The sequence below is a fragment of the Eupeodes corollae genome, chromosome 1 (genome assembly GCF_945859685.1).
Source record: "Eupeodes corollae chromosome 1, idEupCoro1.1, whole genome shotgun sequence".
NCBI classification, from domain to species: domain Eukaryota; kingdom Metazoa; phylum Arthropoda; class Insecta; order Diptera; family Syrphidae; genus Eupeodes; species Eupeodes corollae.
In genome coordinates this window covers 21,620,857-21,642,619 of record NC_079147.1, presented here as the reverse complement: position 1 = coordinate 21,642,619, position 21,763 = coordinate 21,620,857, and the positions used below count along the sequence as shown (strand labels likewise).

The following is a 21,763-nucleotide window of genomic DNA, read 5'->3' as shown; positions in this document are numbered from 1 at the left end:
GCTGAGAAAAATCGCTTTAAAGAACAGAAATTTGAACCTGTTAATTACAAAAATAGATTCAATTTTTGTAGACATGTGGGTAACACCATAGAAGAATGCAGAAAGAAGGAACAAATTGAAGCAAAAAAGAAAAATCCTATACCAGTAGTAGAACCGAAAATCCATTGTTACAAATGCAAGCTACCTGGAGTAGTGCGGTCCAACTGTCCTACTTGCAAAAACCTCCCTAAAGGCCCCTCGACAGTGCCTTTTAATTGCATAAGAACATCACTTGGAACGGATCTTCCAACAATCCCAATTGCAACTCACGGTGAGACAGGAATTGCTTACCTAGATACTGCTGCACGCACGAGTGTTTGAGAAAGAGAGCTCTGGATCCATTTAGTTAAAAACGACACTAAATTTTCGCAAATTACAGCCAACGTAACTCTGGCAGATGGTAACATCAATTCAAGCGATGTCTATGTTGGAGAAACCAACGTCATCATTGGAAATCGACTACGTCCAATAACATTTGTAGCTCTGCCTAAAGCCACCGACAATCACACACTTATTGGCATCGAAAATGGAATAGTCCTTGATCTTGGACAACGATTGTGGTATTTTGCTGACCAACCAGAGAAGAAATTTGACTTCTACGATACAAAAGACACAAAAGTGATCAAAAACACAATTTCACTCAACATGTTTCAACATCTTGGAAATTCTGACTCGACTCTGACCTCACAATGGTTAAAACGTTAAGTGAAAGTTCACCAAATAACCTTTTTAAAAATACAAATGCTTTCGTGGATTGGTTTGAAGCAATCGAAGTGATATCACCAATATCTGCAACCCCTAAGCCGGATATAAGTATTTTCCAAACTCCTAAGGAACTACACTCGAAGATGAAGCATACATTTTCAGCAATTTTAAATGCTAGGAATGAGACGATCTCTGCGCTAGAGGGGGAGAATGTAACACATCAATTATTTTGATCACTTAACTTTGTACTTTATTATCATTACTTTTGTTATAATCAGCCCTATCGGCAATACTTTTTCCCTGGAAAAAGTTCTCTAGTTCGAAAAATCGGCATCGGCAATACTTTTTTAAGGGAAAAATTTCCAAGGAAAAATTTCCCCAATAAAAATCCCTATCGGCAATGAAGTTTCTCCCCCGAAGTATTTCTGTCTTTGTTTTGATAGGGAACAGATCTGTTAAACAAAATATGAAGCAAAAAAATGTAAGTTATAAATTTTTTCTTTCAAAATGTTCAATAAAAAAAAGATTAAATTATTTATTTTGTAAGGGCGACCAACAAAAAACAAATGGAAACTTTGGTTGATTTGATGGAAAAAAATCCAGACATTGCCTCCGGATATTCCAAAAAGAGTAAGGAGGAAGTAACCAGATTCTGGAAAATTGTTGATCGTGAGCTTAACAGTACTGGACCACCTGTTAAGTCTATATTTGAATGGAAAAAGGTTAATGTTTCTGTTAAATCTAACTAAAATTAGCTAACAAATTTTTTTTTTAGGTGTGGAGTGATAAAAAGAAGTATATCAAAAATAAAATGTCGGAAAACCTTAAAATGAAGCACGGAACTGGGGGTGGCCCTTTCCGAGAGTATAAATTTTCTGCTTTGGACGAAGCAATAATTAAATTATGCGGAATGACTCAATCAGTTGAAGGTTCCTCGGGTTCTCGGCGATTTGGGTTGCCGTCGTGCTCAAAAAGGCATAATGAAAACCAAGATGCCGACAAAGAAAACTTGTCAGTGTCTCCACCTAAAAAAAACAAAGCTTCAGAAACTATACCCATAGATGATGAGTTGGAACTTCTAATGTCTGTGGCCGACGACTCCAGGCAAATTAATTCAAATATGGGTGACTCTTCCAGTCATAAAACAAAGCCAATCCCACGTTCATCTAAAGAAGCAACAGAAACAAAAAGGACTTGTGAATTTTTGGAAAGAGAACTTGAGCTCCACCGAGAGCTTTGTGATAAGGTTGGGCGAGTAATAGAAAAATTTGATGAAGAAAAAGAAAACAATCAACACCAACGAAATGAAATAAAAATCAGCCTAAAAAAAATATACCATTCAATTGATCGTCTTTGTGACCACCAAAAACTAGCTCTTGAGGAACAAAAGCGTAGCAACTTTGAAATGGAAAAACTTCGAAGACGTGAGATTGAAGCGAAATTTGATTTCAAGCAAAAACTGCTTGCAATTGAGGAAGCTAAGCTTGAACGATTGGGTTAAGTAAACATAAGCCATTTTTGTGTAGTGAATTTTGTATTTTATTTATTTTCTTTGAATAAAGTTATTTTAAATTGACTCTCCAATTTGCGTTCTTATATTTTGAGATACAGTCATATACTCTGAATTATCAGGTGGCATTTCGTTTTCCAATTCTTCGGTGTCAGCATTACTCTCATGAATACTCGTCCTAGGAAGGTCCATAGGATTAAAATCAGCATTGAAATGAATGCAAATGTTATGTAATGCACAGCAAACATTTGTTATTTGCACGGCTTTGTCAGGTTGGTAGTGAAGCTCCCTTGCACCGAGTAGACATCTCCACCTGTTTTTGAGAACACCATTTACTCTCTCAATGATGTTGCGGCACTGCTTATGCTTCAAGTTGAATCGGCTCTGAGATGTACCATCTTCTGGATTTCTATGGGGAGTTAAAAGCCACGGTTCTAGTGGGTATCCAGCGTCTCCTACGTATGTACATTAAGTTTTTTTTTTATTAGATTAAAAAAAGTACATCGTGAAATGATCTTACCCAATAACCACGAGTTTCTTTCTCCATTTAAATACTTTTGTTCCAACCATGACCTTAGTTCGCTTACCCTCCAAATGAACGCATCATGAGTTGCTCCCGGGTGGCTAGCATCAACAAACCGAATCCGCATATCAGCATCACAAACCTATGGATATGTAGGTTTATAAATAAAAGTGTTAAATATAATCAGCCCTATTGTGAGTTTCACTTGGAATGTTTTCCGCTCGGAATATTTTTGTTCGCCCGGAATTTCAAAAGCTATCATGGTTTCGCCCGAAGAGAATTTACACTTTCAACTAAACTAGTTTCTTGTTCGGTACCAAAATTTAAGTGAGAGAAGAGCTGTCGATATCCTTGCAAATTACTTGAAAAAAAATTTGAAAATACAGGGAGATGTCCGAATGAGAACAACTTTTCGTCGGAACTCACAACAGGGTAAAAGTGAAATTAAATGTTTCCGGTTGGAATCTTGTTCACGTTGAACTCAGTATAGGGCTGAATATATAGGTTATTTTTTACCAGTAAAACATTTAAACTAAAAAAGCCTTTCCGATTATAAAATAAGTGTTTGTTTGCGCGATTATGCGGATGTGTGTGCCGTCTATACAACCGATAACACCTGGTATACGATGTTTTTCGTAAAATTGGATGGCTGTGTTTCGTTTTTCCTCTGGTGTCATGTCCATATTAATCCAACTTGAACATAGCTTGTCTTCAAGTATATTTAAAACATCCTTTAATACTTCAGAAAATGAAGACTGAGCTAGACCCACGACATGGTCGTTGCCAACTCCTTTTTGGTATCCTCCTTCTGCAAAGAAGCGCAAGCATGCGCTAAGCTTAACAATAGGAGGAATACCAAAAGATTTTTTTTGTTCTGCAAATGAAGTTTTCAGAATGTCCAGTAAATAAACAAACATAGGTTTATTTATTCGATAGTATTTTTTGAATCTAAAAAAATAAAACAATTCTTGAGGTCAACGTTAAAAATATAAACTCCCAACTTACGTTGCTTCTGGCAATTCAAGAGGATTGCAATTGTCCCTTAAAACCCTTCGCATAGTCCTTAAATCATTATTTTGTCTTTCGGCACGATTTTCCTCATCAAATAATACAAATATTGCACCGTTAAACATTTTAATTCTTGATTTTATTACTTTTTGCACTCAAAATTAGAGCTGTCAAAACTTTCGAAGAAATGTGTTCGAAAGTTTTTTTTTTTTGTTAAGTTGGTTGTACTTCTTTCCCGAAAACGAAATTCCGATGGAGATTGCCGATAGGGAGAAAAATTCCCGGGAGAGAAAACCTACTCCCGGGGAAATTTCTCACGTGAGATTGCCGATAGGGCTGAATTACTTTTATTATATTCAGGTGGCAACGCCAAGACAAAAGCTCTATTATATAAAAAAAGCTTTCTTTTATACATTCCACAAATGGATTTCACAAGTGAAAAAGCTCACTCAGAATCGTATAAAAGGAGAGATCAGTTCAGAATATTTTCATTCACGCTTAGCGACGGTCGGGTCCTTTCCTCTGTAGGTATTTTGGCCAAACAATAAAATAACTTCTTTCCTTTTTTTTAACTATACAAACTTGATCTTTTTATTTAATCCAATAACGAGTATTTAACAAATCACAAAAATAGTGTATAACATTTTCATTTCAAACCTTTGCTCGGGTTTGAGTGTTCTGTTCGACGGTCGGCTACCCTTCAACCGCCTTCAGATCACTCACACCTATGCAACGTTGGTTTTTTTTCTCTACGTTTATTTCATTAAATGTTAAGTTAGCTATAATTTTCATTGAATAAAACTTAAATATTTGTTAAATCTTTTATAAGAAAACCTCGACTTTTTATTTAATCTATAAGAAAGCTAACCCGACTCAGACAACTCCATTTGAAGCGAAATGATCTCGAGTGTAGTGACCAAACCAAGTGTGAGCAATCCACAATTTGAACTTCCCAATATAACTAATGGCGCTTGAGTCGCCAAAGAATAGAGAGAAGAAATCCAGTATATCTCAAACCCAGTATGTCTCAAACTTAGATGTGTATGTATATAGGTTACATATCCTATTCGTTCATCCCATACCCATTCTATATTTTCTCCTTTAAACTTAATCCACTTCCCATAGAGCTAAATTCCATTAAAATTTGTTAATATCAAATATCACTATTTTTCCCACGGAAAGCTAGCTCCCAATGCACGCGCATTTTTTATGCCTTAAATTAAATCTGCTGAGAATGCAGTTTAATTAGAATAAGGAACTTTGATTGTATTAAATAATAAAGAAGCAGTGAGTCTATAGCGAGACTTGGTCGAATAAAGAACTTTTGATTTTTTAAAAACCTTTTTCGCGTAACTCATTTCATTTCTTATATATATATTATATGCTATTGACGACATGTAAAAATAAAAGACGCCATTCAACTGGTGGCATCCGAACTGAAGAGACGATAAAAAAGTAAAAATAATAAATTGTGATTTGAACTTGTGGATTCAACTTGTTTTAATTTGTAAATCACGATACGAGTCAAAGAAATATAATATGATCAATTATAATTTTCCCTTTAAACTATTTATATTAATAAATTTTATATTTTATTTAAATAAATGAATTTTATACAATTTTCTTTTACATTTCTGTAATAAAAAAAATATGATCTTGAATAAATGACTTTTAATTTCAAGTTCAATGTTAAGGGTTTCCGCTTCCAAAAAAGTCACGCTTCGTGCCTGATATGTATATATACATATGTTATATTCGAGCCCACTTGTGTGATCGGTAATAAAATACCCACACAAAATCTTGACTTTAAATTCAACCAAAAATAAACAAAGATAAATAAATTATGAATAAACACTTTTTACTCTCTGTAAAAAGTGTATCAATATTATAAACACTATGCGCATATGAAATGCTGCATAAACAATAAAATAGTATAAAATCGAATGATGTATCGATAATCTATTGATTCTTAGCTTGGAACTGAAGAAAGATACAACGTATAGGGGAAGACTTCCCCCCACCAGTGGTAAGGGGTCAGATGCTTTGAATAAAGATTACACTGAATTTAAAATCAAAACGGTCGTTTTATTTAATCTCTCTAACGAGAGAAAAAGTTGATATTTTTTTCATTAAACGAAGATCCTTTAATAAAAGTTATATATATATGGAATATACCTGAATACATATATTAAAATACAAAGTGTCATAGTGTTGGAATAATTCAATTTCCAATTGAAGTGCGGGAATTTGTTTACCTTTTGCTTGAGTGAGTACTTTCACTCAAGCAAATGTGATATTTAATGATATGAGAAGTGTGTGAATTTCCTTTATTGTATAGCAATTGAGCTATACAGCTCACTAAGAGCTTTTGATAAAATAAATAATGTTTGTACAAAAAGCTGTAGTAAGGAAAAAACGGGTAAAAAAGTACCCGTAAGTACACTATTAAAGACTCCCAAGAAGCATTCCTGTTTATCGCAAAATCACCACATGAAGTACAAGATCCTTTTCACTTCTTGCAACAGAGATCGCGAGCAATACAGCCGTTCGTAATTGTTGTGGGTGAGGGGATCACAGAATGTAAAGATTTTTTTGTTTTTGCCTTAAGCAACTTGTGCATAAGTATCCAATGGATACAAAATATATTTCATCATATTATGAATCAGTTTTCATCCGCAGACAAAATGTTGCGTTAGCAATTAAGTAATATAAAAGGGATTACTTGAGCTCAATTCCGTTAGTTCTTACGACGTATAGCTGAAGATTACCCCTCACCAGTGGTAAGGGATCTGAAGCTTTTAACAATACTCAAATAAAGATTATTCGTTTAAAATTAAAATACATTGTTTTTTGTTACAATGTTACTTTTTTCATATTGGTTACACTTTTTTCGATATTATTTTATTCGATTTATACTTTATTTTAAAGTTGAATTGGCAGCACTTTTCTTATCTGCGGGTTGTATTTCATATGACAGACAGATTCTTTGCTAGTATTCAGTGTTGAAATAAACTTGAACCAACAAACTGTGTGCACTTATCACACATACTATCGCAAAACTCATAAATCAGTTGTTTTCTGACGTTTTTATACAAAACGAAATGACAGATGAAGATTTGTGCTTATATAGATAAAAATGCCATTTCTGTCTCGTCTTGTCACTTGTCAGTGTTTTGTAAATACAAATAATTAATAATTTTGTTGTGTTGTGATTTACATCTGTCTCGCTTCTGTTTTGGGATTTAACTTTTTGGTTGTCAACAATGGATAAGTAAGTTAATTTTTCAATAAACTTTTTTTTTTTGGAGGAAAAGGTGAGAAAATTACATAAAATAACAAATTTTTAAACTATTTACCTTAAACAACAATTTTTGTAATAAAAATCTCTCTTTAACTAACAATAACTTTTTTTCTTTTATTTTCAGATACCAGAAACGTAATAATTTTACATTGCCTGCACAAAAAGCTGTAGTAAGGAAAAAAACGGGTAAAAAACTACACTATTAAAGACTCTCAAGAAGCATTCCTGTTTATCGCAAAATCACAACACGAAGCACAAGATCATTTTCTACACTTGCAACAAAGATCGGGAGCAATACAGCCGTTCATAATTGCTGTGGGTAAGGGGATCACAGAATGTAAATCGGCGAGAACCACAACTACACAATCAATACGAAAAAATGAAGCATATAGAATATTATATATTCTTAAACTACGAAAAAAAAAGAAACAAAGCAAAAAAAAGTTAAATGTAAAAAAAATTTAAGCTAAAAAGAAAAAAAAAAACCTAATGCAATATCAACATAAAATGTGATTTTTTAACAAATGAAATGAACTGGATTTCAAACAACAATAAAAACCCAAAGAAAAAAAAAACATCTTTTGCCGAATATATCTTAAAATCATAGCTGCCCAGCAATCAAATGATGATGATCAAATCAATCCAGCCCAGCAATGGCTCTTCGGACTACTCTAAAATTAAAAAGCCTGGATTTTCAATGGTATGCTCAACTTCAAATCCCAAGTTTAAGGATCTCAGCTCATCAATCAGTTTAAATCTATTTTTTTTGCGTTGTTATATTGACATACATACAAGATGCATATAATATGCTAGATATAGTATGTGATTTTACGGTTGAATACCAGATATGTACATTGTTGTGCGGGTCAGAATAAAAACAGATATGTTGCCCCATGTTTGAGATTTTTTTCCAATAATTCGCACATTGATGTTACGTATGCCTGGCCATACTCACATGGAGTGTGATGTTGATCATGCAGCAATTGAAAGGAAAAAGAAAGCATCAACCGTTAAGATTCATCATCCAAGGGATTGGTACCAGTGTACAGTATAATATACGCTCAGCTATATTCTCTCTTACTCAACTCTTATATGTACATAATGCTTAAAGTATATCGTATTGTATATAATAAAACACAGTCAGTTGACTACAGACCTGCTAACACCAACGTTGTTTTAATTATTATCTGTTCACCTGTTGGGAAAAAATCATTCATTGTTCATGAAATGATTTCAAAAGAAAAATTTGTCTGGCGTAAAATTGCTGATGATAAAAGTAAATTCGTCAGGATAAATATAAAATGGTTGCGATTCACCAAAGAATTCGGAATTGTTCAATTCAAAACAAGTTTAGATGAAAAAGTTGAAGCGTTCAAAGACTTGAAAATAAAAAAACGATGCAAGAATTCTGTTGATATAGTATTGTTAACACTTCGCGCCAACATTGTAATGTGCTATTCCGATAACATTTCAGTCATTCATTTTTGTTGTTAACCACCACTAACTTCCAAGCACATCACTAGTATTATATTTTTGCTTCTCAAACCCATTTCTTTTTTTGAGCTCTTGAAAAAAAATACCGCAAGCTAACATTTCCCCTAACCCAATGCATTCTTTTCTAATGTACATACTAGTACATAAGAATTAAGAAACAGATGCACAAAGCAAAATAAGAGCAACGGTTAAATCGCGCGATTCTTATTCGTTAAGAGGGAGATGCAATCATTTTTGGAAAAATTGAATGTAGTTCAATGTCATGCACTGGACAGTTGGTGAAGAACGTTAAAAAGGGAAACATCGTCATGAGCATTCTCTGAGTATTTCTTTTAAGTGAATCGTTTTGATTAGTTTTAAATTTGAAAAAAAAGAAACATTCTGTGTTGATAATAAAAAAAAAAAAGCTCCCGTATAAAAAAAGGGGGGAAACAAAAACAAAAACAAAACCATCAACCAACAACCAACTACCAATTTTTCCTCTGTGACACAAAAAAAAAAACTAAAACACGAATTAAAAAGAATTTAAAAAAAAAGCGGTATGTAAATATAATTTGTGCATCTCAAGTTTTGTTTTCCAAGTGCCTTATATATTTTAAATAGGAGACACCATAGCTCCGCTTCTAGGGACGGGACACAGATTCATCCCACTTCACCACCACCGTCAGAACCATTCCATCTTTACTGGATTTACCCCAAGATAAATGCAGAAGAGGATAACAGACAACTTCAAGATAATTTTTCTTCAAATTCTCAAAGTTCAAACTTATTTAAACCTATACCTATATTTTCAAAATTTAAATTTAAACCTTTTTTTTTTGTATTCTCAATTAATTATCTTCAGATTTCCAATTTGTTTAAAATTCAGATTCAATTTTATTATCATTTCAATTTCAATTCATTCTTCTTATAGTAGTGTACAACGGAAAGAAAGAATTTTTTTTTTGCCATCGTAAATAAAAAAAAACAAAAAAAAACATTGTTACGGAACAGGTATACATAGGTAGACATACGTACATAGGTATATTCCTCCAGGCATTTTTTTTTCTTCGTTATTTTTTTGAATATTGTAGGCAGACGATTTTCTTGGGTAATAGGCCTATTAGCTAAAGGGAATTTGTATTTTTTTTTTTTGCTCATATACAATTTTATTTCGCTTTGTGAGTTTTTTTTTGTTTTTTCAAAATTAATGCTTGTGAGGGCATATAGCTGTTGCATTACCGTATACTCAGTTTTTCTAATTAAAGCATTCTTATGCATTGTACTACTTTTCGGTCTTTCTTCTCGTTTCTTTTTTTTTGTAGAAATAAAATATCAACATATGAATCAATTTGTTTAAATATTTTAAATATAAATTTAAAATCAAATGAGTTTAATATAAACTTTAAATAGAAAAAAAATGAATTTCGAATAAAATTTTGAATGTAGGGTATACACTTTAAAAGTTTTGAGATTATTTATTTGGGCCATTCAATAATTTTTTTTTGGATGTGCATGGTTGGGAGGGGAATGTGAGGCCTTCACAACACCTTGGTCTCAGACTCATTCAAATGAATTCATTAAATTTTGTTGGTATATTTCTTTCCTTTTTTTTTAGCGAGCACATATTTTTTTGTATAGTTTGGTGAGACAGAGTCAAAACCCACCCCGGACTGAAGCGGCCGTAGATTTAGAGTGCTCGTGAGACTCCAAACCCAAACCAAACATAACAACATGCGAGTAACATGTGCAACCAAACCGCCCCCACACCATAACCGATAACCTGATTTTGATTAATCAACAATATTTTACTTTTTCGCTAAATAAGCAATTCTTGCTTTCAAATATTTGTACTTCCAATAAATATGTATTTTAATAAAGTAAGCATTTACCTCAAAGGTTAATGCATTATTGTTTCTAAGAATTCTAAAGACTTATGTATTTTTGCCTAACTAAACAATTTGTATTTGTAATATTGTATTTAATTATTGATTTGAATTTTTAATGAAAGTTTGTCTGTCAAAAAAAGAAAGTTGTTTTTTTTACGCTCCCGTTTCACGACAAACATAACTCGCGCGACCATAATTTGCGAAATCAGCATAACGGCATGAAATTATAAGTTCCCGCGATTGGTGGGTATCGTATTACGAACAATGGTGAGTTAAGTTCCACATTTCTTGCAACAGTCATCAATCGAAGTCATAAGCTTTGGAAACAAAACCAAAAAGAATTTATCGAATTACTTTTCATTTTCGATAAACATAAGCATCTATCGGATGTAATATGTAATACACAATAAGCATTTAATCGTCATCTCGAATGTGACTTTGAGTATCGATGAGATACACTTTGATGATCACTCTGAATTCGACGGTCATTAACTTCAGTTATACTTATACCAAATAAATAGAATTGTATAATCTTTAGAGTTGAGATTTTAAATAAACTTTTTTTAAAAGGTAACCCGAGGAGTAAAATAATACCATAAAGGTCGCTGACAAAGCAAATGAACGATGCGCGCCGTTAGGTGTAATGTTAACGAATTAGTTTTAAGTGCGGCAGCTCAATTTGACTGCTATTTTAGTGCGGATTAAATAAAGAATTATAACGATTGAAAAATAAGTCTTTTATTCGAATAGTAAGTCGAGTCTGTTGGGCCAACCCCTCAATGGTTATTTTTTCAAGGAAAATGTACAATCATAATGTATATTAGCTTAATTAAAATGTACGATCTGCAGTAGCCATTAACACATAGAGTACGTTCGGGTAATGTGGAGTGTTCGGATAATGTCGAGCACCACTGTATTTGCTCTCCTGAGCAAGAACGGGTTGGTGTTTGTTTGTCATCCATTAGCTTACTAACACAAAGACATTTATCAGTTACTGCCACGTGCGCAGAGGTAAAAGGTTTTGCGCAGTTCGACTTTATTTGTTTTGGAGTGCAGTCGATGTTAGTTTTGATTCCGAGAAAAAAGTTTGTGAGAGGTAAGAACAATTTTCTTTTTTAGAACTCTTTTTTTGTCTGTTTTATGAAATGGTGATCTATCGAAATATTAAGTTAGTTAGTGTTTCATCTTGCATTTAATAATTTTTTTTTTGGAGTAGTACTCCACATTACCAGATTTTTTGTATGAAATTAAATTTTGCTCAAACATTTACAGATTTTTTTAAAAATGCCAAAAAAAGGAGTTCCAGTGAGAAAATAATGATCCAAATAATATGAAAAAAGCATTGGAGGCAATCCAAAAAGGAGAAATGGGTGTGTTGTTGGCCTCTAAAATATTTGATGTTCCAAAATCAACCTTACAACGGATGGCACGGAGTGGTAAGACAATAAGTGAACTTTTATCTACACCTTTGGGACGGAAAACTGTTTTTACTAAGGAAATGGAACAAGAACTGGTGCAATATTTGCATGAAATGGAAAATCGATTTTGGGGTCTTACTAGATATGATTTACGGAGCCTAGCATTCCAAATTGCTGAAAAAAACAACATCCCCAATAAATTTTCATTACTACATAAGACTGCAGGAAAAGATTGGCTATACGGCTTTCTCAAACGCCATAAACATGAAATTAGCTTGAGACATCCCACAGGAACTTCAATTGACAGAGCCAAAGGCTTTGCACCAGAAAATGTGAATACATTTTTCAATATTTTGGAGGGATTATATGAAAAATATAACTTTCCCGGATTCAGAATATGGAACTTTGATGCGACCGGATTAAGTATTGTTCAGTCAAAACAGCCGTATGTTTTGGCAAAAAAAGGAAAACGCCAAATAGGAGCTTTAACTTCAGCAGAACGTGGCGCTCTGGTCACAGTTTACACTTGCATGAGCGCTGGGAGAATTTTATACCACCCTACTTTATATTTCCGAGAAAAAGAAATAATCCACTGTTTATGAACAATGCTCCTGTAGATTCCAAGGCCAGTTTTCACAGCTTTGGCTAGATTCAAGCTTCCATATTTTAAGAATGGTTTCATCACTTTCTGGAATTTGAAAAGCCATTAGAAGAACATCCCGTACTTTTAATTTTAGATGGCCACACAAGAAAAGTCGAGGCTATCGAACTTGCTCGTAAGAATTTTGTAGTGACTGTGTCTCTACCTCCACATTGCACCCATAAGATGCAGCCTTTAGATAGACCTTTAAAAAAGTGCTACAACGAAGAAATCAAGCACTTTATGAGAGAAAAATCACGAAAAGTCGGGTTGGGTGATGTTGCCCCGTTATATAAAAAAGCTTACCTGAAAGTTCAAACTCGCCAAGTCGCAGTTAGTGGCTTCAAATGTTGTGGAATATTTCCATTTAACAGACATATTTTCTCGGAGGCTGATTTCTTAGCAGGCGACACTGAATCTGCGCAGTCACATGTGGTGGAACCTCAAGGCCTTGACAATCAGATAAATAATGAAGAACTCGTAAAAGCTCAAAGCCTTGACAATCAGATAAACTATTAAGTACACGTTACTCCATGGGAAATTTCTCCTCCCCCAAAATTAAAGAGGATGCCTAAAACTAATAGAGGAAGAAAATGTGAATCACAGGTTTTGACATCTTCCCCTTATAAGAACCAACTGCAGGAACAAATTGAGAAAGCTGAAAAATCCACCAAAACAAAAATAGTGAAAAAAGCTACAAAGAAGCTTAAATTGGCCCAATCAGACAAACCATCTACATCAAAACTCCGCCGTTCTTCATCATCGGATGATGATAGCCATCATCATATACCGTTTGAGGATTCTGAAGATGAAATTGTTGAGTTTCCGTTTTTTTTTTCATTTCGGGTAAAGTGGAGCACTACTATACAATACCCTAACCCATGGGTCCACATTACCCGACACTTTTCAGAAGGGCCAATTTTACAACTTTTCCAAACTTTTGTAAATATTTTATAAAACAATTAAAAATCAAGTACACAAGTGGGTAAACTCGAAATCTGAACAGAAAACTTTTTGATTTCTAAGATATGACCGAAAATATTAAGTGTACGCCACATTATCCGAACTTACTCTACATTTTAGAAACGGACGATAAAAAAGTGAGAAGGAAATTAACATAAAATATTATTCTTTACAGTTTTATTAAAAGTTCGGAATGATCAAAGGCTTTTTGATATGTATAGTCAAGTAAAATAAGGCAGTCACCTCTTTTCAGCACCTTAAAAGAATAAGTTCAATACAAATATATACACACAAACAGAACAAATTGTCATGCATTTAAAGAATAATCCGATGCATTTGGGGGGCGGCTGGTGCAATACACTCAAGAGGATATCAAAATGAAAATACACAATATCACTACAAAATATAGATAATTACACAAAAGTCTACATATGCATTTCACTATTTGATACTATTTGTGTGTGTTTCCTTTTCCAGATAACTTGAGTGAGTAGACAACTGTAGGGAAAAACCTACGATTTAGACCGGCCAAAATAGTGTCCTTCTAAAATTCAGTAAATGTAACTGTTCCCTACATAAAATTAGGTAGTTTTCCATCTTGAAATAAATATTAAAGGTTTTAAAGCACGGGTTATTAAACATAATATAAGAAAGATTGAGAGAAATTTGGAACCAGTCTTGTTGCACCCTTTTTTAAAATAAATAATAATATTGTGGCAACACTTCCAAAAGAAGAAAACGAAAGAGAGAAATGTAAAGAAAAAAACTGTATACAGAGAGAGACTGCCGGTTAGGTAAGGATATTGTATTGATATATATGTGAAATAAACATTCGATTGTGAACCAGTAAGCAAGACGGACGTGTATTATTTTTAACCAAACCAAAGTACATACGAGTTATATTTTTCAATTAAGAAATATTCTTACAAAATCAAACGATAAATAATTTCAAACAAAATTTATTAGAAAAAAACGCACCTTGGACATAAAAAAGACATTTAAATCTTAAATAGTTATAATTTTCAACATTTATCGAACAACATATCACAAAAACACCAGTCGTTGAAAACTCAACAGTTAGTATCTGCTACCAACAACATAAACAAGATTCCGGGTGTAAAAAAAGAGGAAAGGGAGACAAAGTGATTGATTTCTTAAATCACAGTAATTGTAAATCACCACTTTCTGCATTCTTTGCAGCTTGGGTGGAAATATCATTGCATTGTCCGCGTTAGAATTAAAGTGGAATAAAAAGGGAAGACTTGGTCCCAATATTTTTTCATACGACCATTTTTACCCCTGCTTCCCACATTGAAGAATTCGGGCTCAACGATTTTTCCGGCATGAAGTTGCGTAACAACGGTTCACCCATCGACGAGCTAGATCGTGCTAAAAGCAAGCATGCCAAGCTGCCGTAGCCTGAACACCCTCTCCTTCCTGCTGCTCGGATCAGCCTAATGCATCTGTAGGCATGGGGTTGTAACGGTGGTATAGGAGGGAGTGTGTGTCACGGTGTGACATTTTCGCTACTTAGCCGGATTTAATTAAAAAAAAAACGACTTGCACAAATATAAACAAAAACCGTTTTTTTGCAGCTAACACCTCCCACTTAATGACTGTGACCAAATTTGTTTGTAGAATAATGTGCAACAGAAAAAAAATTGATCTCAAAGTTCAATTTGTGTTCAACTATTCATTACTAGGTATGGTGTGAGAGCAAGTGTTTCATATTTGGTTGAAAGTGGTACGCGTGATTTTAATTGAAAGTTTTATTTTTAATTAATTAATATACTTCTACTAAATAAAAAAGTAAGTTTATTTTGGATATTGGGATCTTTTTATTAAATTAAGAAGAGAGGAAACAAAAATTATTGGTAATTTTTGTGCGTTTTATGCATTCATTAGAGCGAAAGTACAGTTGTTCAGTGTTATTCAAGTTGAAGACCATATTTGTTGTAAAGCCATGTACGAGTATGTTGGTTACCAAAAAGTATTTTGACTTTTTGCGCACAGGTGCGACACCCATACTAAATTTTCAATTTTTTTAAGATGGGTACCAAAATTGCGAAGAAACAAATTTATGATGAAGCGCTTTGATGAAGTATTTTCTTTTTTTATGAGCTTAGGCTTGAGGTTTGACGAAGGGGTGGCCAAAAGTGGTCGCCATCGAGATCGCTTCGAAAGTACTAATTGTTCGTGGTTAAATGAAACTGTAACATTCCCACAAATAAAATAAATATATTTTTTGACTACCTTTTAATATTAATATGTATGTTAGAGTGAACCAAAAATATATTACTCCATATTAACTAAATACAAAAGAGAATGGATATGCTCTCCTTTTATTTTTTCGTTGACGTTACCGTTTTGGGCGAATTGGTAATGAGCGAATCTGTGAGTGCTGAAAGAAGCAGAAACTTCTAGACAGCCGCCGTGACAGCAACGCCACAGAATCGTTAAACTTTAAATATCTACTATTGTTAAATATCATCAGAAGTGCGATAAACAGTGATTGGAAGTGAAAATTGTAACAAGTTTAAATTAAGAATCCAATAAGAGAAAAGAAGAAAGGAAAAAACAAGGAAAGAAGAGGAAAATTAGTGCTGTGTGCCGTTGTATAGCGCTGCCGAAGCCCCGTTTAGTTGTTGTACCTAGATCCCTTGTGTGCCTCTCTTGAATCGAGCGCGGTGGACGATCTTACATTTGAGGTGCTTCGATTCATTGTTGTTGCTAAGCGTCTTGTCACCCTTAACGCATAGTGAACAAAGATAAAAAAAAAGAAAAGAAGAATACCGCTTGTCGTCTGAGTTGTGTTGCTACGCTTTGCTGCTGTGTTTCACTTGTGTGTGTGTTTTCTTTGTCTATTCACAAACAACATATCGTTTGCCCCAGTCGCGACTTGTGTACAAATAAAAAAAGATATATATATATAGTTAAGTCAGCAGAATAGACTGCGTTCGGGGCTTCCGCACGAGGCACCCAGATCTATCTTTAAGAAAATCCGAAGATTGTAGCCTAGCAAGGGCTACTTTTTTTAATAAAATATCTATGGATATGTTTTTCGACAATTTATTTATTGTTATACAAAGACAAACAAAATTCTCGGACTGAACCAGAATCCATAATTTAGATAAAACTGCGACGACCACCGTCCAGAAACCACAAAAAGTTCTGGCACCTAAGAACTCAAAAAATTTATTAAAAGTTACAAGTGGAGAGAGAGGTGTGCTACTGACGACTTCATGTATTGTAAGTGCCAGTGGCCAGGTTTTACCTCCATTGATTCTATTTCCACGAAAGAATTACAATAGTCATATACTTCATGGAGCACCACCAGGATCCTTGGGACTAGCAACTTCTTGCGGCTGGATGAACTCGGAATTGTTTGTAGATGTCATGAAACACTTCATAAAAAATACTAACAGTAGCATCAGTAACGCCTTTTTGCTCATCATGGATAATCATGAATCACATTTGGCCATAGAAGATACTAATTACATATCAACTCAATAAACCTCAAACCATCTCAGTTATGGCTGTTAGACCGACCATTACTATTAAGAATGTCTTTGAGCATGTGGAGATCACTAATGAATTAAAAGCTTCAACCATTTCGACAGCACCTGTTGACTGGACAGATAATTATTTCAGAACCAAATATGTAGACACCATTCGATATAATACTCGACCTACGCCATCTTTTGGAGCATTATATATGGACGACACCATTATAGGTCTTATCAATACCCATGTCTTCAGACGACTACTTGATATCGAATATATTCATTGATACAGAATCTGCAAAGACGTTGTCTAACCCTGGGTCAATTAATAAGAATGAAGGATCTTCATGGACATCTAGATGTCAAGGTATCCCGGCTCCCTCAGGAACAGAAGGTGCGAGCTCATCTAGGGTCGGGGGTCAGGTATAAGAACTAATTCAGTCAAACCATTCCCCAACATGATGAAATGTTAGAGACCTCTAGAACAGCGAATCTCAGATTTCAACTAGGGAATATAAGACTGTTGACCTTGGTGGTTTATTCCCACAACTATGCGTCCTCGGCCAGTACGGATGTACTAGCCGAGGATGCAAAAGAATTTGCAGACATTATGTCTGCTCAACGAAAGATGATTTAGCTATTAATTCAACTGGCCAGCACCACCAACACGAGACTCCAGAATACAACACCACATCTTTAATTCCAAACTTTGAACAATTCGATGCATCCAAGGAAAGTTTTAAGATTCAAGAACAACATTGAAATGAAGGACATAACCTCAAATCCGGATTACTGCAAAAAGCTCATCTTAAATTTAATTGGGCCGACACACTTCAATACAGTGACTGCACTGTCCACACTAAAATCACTAACAGAAGTAAACGATGACGAATTACTTTGAAATGTCACCTAGCTCCCAAAAAAATAAATTTTTTGGTGGCGCAACACCGATTCCTCAGCAAATTTCAAACAGAAACCCAGTCAATAGCAGAATTTGTTGCCTGCCTGCACTGGACTTAGACGAATGTGAATTCAGCTGTGAATGCAAAGTCTGCTGCAGAGATTTTTTTCAGAGCACAGTTCATAAGTGGAGTTCGTGACACCACCATTAGAGAGCAGCTTCTACAATTAAATAGTTCTAAATCCGACGAAATTGTTTCGAAGGCACTTTCATTAGAAGCGGCAAAAGTGGATGTCAAAGAATAGTCTGTGTTCGGTCAATCCCCATTGACCTCGAGATTTGGTGGTCACCGTCCGCGCTGATGCAGCAGAAAGTACTTGGTACCTTACTACACCCACCACCACCCTCAGCCGGGCAGCATCATATCACACATTCCATACTGCCTCGCTATATGGTCAGTGATATCAAAATGTGTCGAAATAAATGTGCCATTGATTTGTGCTTCATTTCTGTGCCAGCCAAAGCAGATACCTACCCACCGCACAGGCACATACCTCTGTATACATAGAGCTATAGGTGGTGTCATCACCCACCGTATAGCAGATACACAGCGCATACCATGGGTATGCAATAGAAGAGTGGACACATAGCGCAGACCATGGGTATGCATTAGCATGGCGGATACCTACAACGTGCTATGGCTATGGATATGTTGAAGCGGCTCGTAGGTAGTGTCGCTCACTCAACGACTGGACTGTGACATTCGACTCTTATTGTCGCCAGTCAATCAGCGCTGCACTATAGTTATCTTGTATAAATTCAGCAGAGTGCTGAGTGTTGCAAGACAGTTCTAGGAAGAACAAATAAACAACGCCACGACGATGGCTTACGCTCCCACGGATCTTTGCTATTGTTGCTGGCGTTGGCACATTCTCGGTTGTGTGTCGTTGGGTATCCAAGGCATGGGCCTGGTACCAGATTCTGGACTCATTTAACCTGTGGGCGTTTTGGTGACGCTGCATTCTTGGACTACAGACTGGTGGTGGCTTGGTGACTGACTTGGTCGGTCTTTAGAGAGTTCTCTTCGAGTCTTCAACGAGTTCAGTGGTCGGCTGCGCGAATAAATACCACTTGGTGGTTCAGTAAAATTAGACTTATAAATAAACAAAATATAGAACTAAGAAAAATTTGTGTTTGATCTCTCCCCTTACCGTTTGGAAGATTAATTCCCCAACATTTTGGTGCCCCCTGTGAGGTAGATTTTGTGAAATCAAGTGACATTTTGAACTTTGTATCGAACTGCATGAGTCTGGTAACTCTGCATTCGATGTTTTTATATAATAAGATAGAGTATAAGAGAATGTAGAACCAATAATAAATGTAAAAGAAGATTAGAGACTGGACAGATTTCGACCGAGTCGGTCGACCCTAAATAAAACAGAGAGATAGTGGTTTTTGTTTAATTTTCCACTTTAAAAATCGTTGTGTTTTTGTTTCTAGATAGAAGTTTGGAATCGTGGACAGAGCTCGCCACTGAGTTGTCGGAACATTTGGTCATTTGAGCCTTATTTGATCAGTGACGCGATAGATTAATGAGAAAGAAAGTGCGGTTTTTTCTTTTAAAGAATATTGTCCTTTCATTGGAATAAAACGCCGCGTGTGAAAGAACGGGAAATGTGAAAGTGGCATTAAAAAATGCATTTATTAAGTGAAGCGTAATGTACTACATACGAATATATGTATGTGCACAAAAAGAATTGTGAAAGAAGCAGTGAAAATGCCTTTATTACCTAAAGCGGAATGTGCTACACATAAGCATATGTCCACAAAAAATTTATTTTATCGAGAAAGACGCTACGTGCAAAGTCACGTAGGCACCAGCCGTAAGTACATAAAGCCGTTGGGTCATGTGACAAAAGTGATAGAAGCTGCCCGAGAAATCCATGCAGGGATAGAGTGATAGATACCCCGACGGCTTGTGTTTAACTACATATATATATTAATAACCTTTTCATTTCAGCGAATTTTTATATACCAGACTTGTCGCGACACGAAACATAGAACCCTTTTATATAGACAAGACAAATAGAAAGAATTCCGTTTATCGCCTAACGAGAAACGAATACATAAAATAATTAGGTACCAAGCAACCCCTTTACGGGATGTACATAAGAGCATTAGCAACAGATGGAATTCCTTGTTTATAAACAAGAAGGAACAAGTTCTCGACTTACAACCGAGAATGGATGAAAAAGAACAGACACAAGAGACAGACTGACAGAATTTCTTGTTTTCGGCTTACAACCGAGAGCAAACGAGACAGAAAGAAAGAGAAAATTTTTCCCCACAAAAAATATAAAACAAGTTTCCGATTTACATACAAGCGAAAACTCGACGATCAAGTTGCATACACATGCGCATTGAAGATGAGAAAAGAGAAACATGAGTAACATAACAGCATGCCCCAGGCAGATACAATTGTTGCTTTATTTTTAGGCACTACCACAAGGACACACAAGAGATATATCATTGAAAGAATTCCCACCTAACAACCGGGAAATCACGAATTTTTGGCTTACAACCAAAAATGAGTGAAAGAGATCAGACTGAGAAAGAATGTTGATGTAAATAACCAAACTCGAAAGACGCACCGCTACTTTGTTTCTGGTCGCTGACAAAGTTTTAGGTATATACATAGGATAGAAAATAGAGAATAAGAGAGTAGAGGTGCATGAATATTAACATGCATATGGATAGGGGAAAGAATGAGCAGCAAGAATACAATTCACATATGTACTGTGTCTTGTATGTTTTTCATTTTAAAGCGAGCACTCTAGCTAGGCAGTCCTGGTTAAAAAATTTAAATTGAGAAATAAAAATTATTGTGAAAAGAAAATTGTTTGTTGAAGCTGAATCAAAAGCGAAAGGTGTAAAACACAGCAGTGAAAGTGCGAATTACAAATTAATTTGATCGGTAAGAATTTTATACAGTCCACTGCGGAAAGATGGACAGAATTTTTATTTTATTTAAAAAAAAAAGGAGGAATGAGAAAAGAGATACATATGTGCAGCGAGTGATAGAGTGTTGTGTTGTTGTTGTAGGTGAAAGAGGGTAGTTTTTTGTTTGACCTGGTTGTGGCGCCGCAGCCAGGGTTATTTTCAATATTTATTTCTTTATTTTTGGTATGGTTTTTTTTTATTGTGTGTGTTAAATAGGGACGGGCTTTCAAATTTCAATCGATGAAATTGAGAACTTGTGTAATGTGCAGCGAGAGAACGGGCAAATATAGCGACAGAACGGATAGTGAATTTCTTTAAAAATAAAAAGGTGGGAAAATAACAAAACGAGAAAAGAATAGAAGCAAGTTCTAGAAGCCTTTATTTGCCTGTTCGATCTCGGAAAGAAGCATAATTTGCATGAATATGGGAAGATGATAGAGAAATAATTATTTATTTTTTCCTCGTGACAGATTGCGACAGATGTTATTTTTAGAGAAAGAATTTTCTAAAGCGCTCTAAGCATGAAATGTACGAGTGGCTATATGAGAGAGACTACATGTGATAGATGCTTGCAAGCTAGGAAAGAGTTAACTAAAATAAACAACAACAAAGGTTTTGTTTATCTGCCCACGAAAAGAGCTTCTGTTAATCAAAACAGAAGATGACAATTATTGACAAAATAACAACAACAACAATAGCGTCAGAACACACCTTACAGCTTTATTTTTATTTATATTTCATTTTTATTCGTTTTAATATATTTCATTTACATATTTCATTTGCCTTTGATATTCATTGGCAATATATCTTCTTTAATAATGACAACCTATATTTAATAATTTACTATATGGTTTTTCCTTACATTTATTTCAGATTTTGGAAAGAATCTT

The 21,763-nt window shown here is 34.8% G+C and overlaps 2 protein-coding genes across 2 annotated transcripts; one reads left to right on the top strand and one right to left on the bottom strand.

The window, feature by feature from the left end:
• The first annotated feature begins 1,019 nt into the window (after positions 1 to 1,019).
• Positions 1,020 to 2,245, top strand: LOC129942642 (uncharacterized). Its single transcript, XM_056051666.1, has 3 exons — positions 1,020 to 1,225; positions 1,292 to 1,466; positions 1,520 to 2,245. Coding segments are annotated over exons 1-3 (903 nt in total). The 5' UTR covers positions 1,020 to 1,223.
• A 66-nt stretch (positions 2,246 to 2,311) lies between these two features.
• On the bottom strand, positions 2,312 to 3,341 carry LOC129942643 (putative nuclease HARBI1). Its single transcript, XM_056051667.1, has 3 exons — positions 3,294 to 3,341; positions 2,775 to 2,919; positions 2,312 to 2,709 (listed from the first exon to the last, which is right to left on the bottom strand). Exons 2-3 carry the CDS (start codon positions 2,902 to 2,904, stop codon positions 2,312 to 2,314), a joined length of 528 nt encoding a protein of 175 aa, XP_055907642.1. The 5' UTR covers positions 2,905 to 2,919; positions 3,294 to 3,341.
• Positions 3,342 to 21,763: the final 18,422 nt, after the last annotated feature.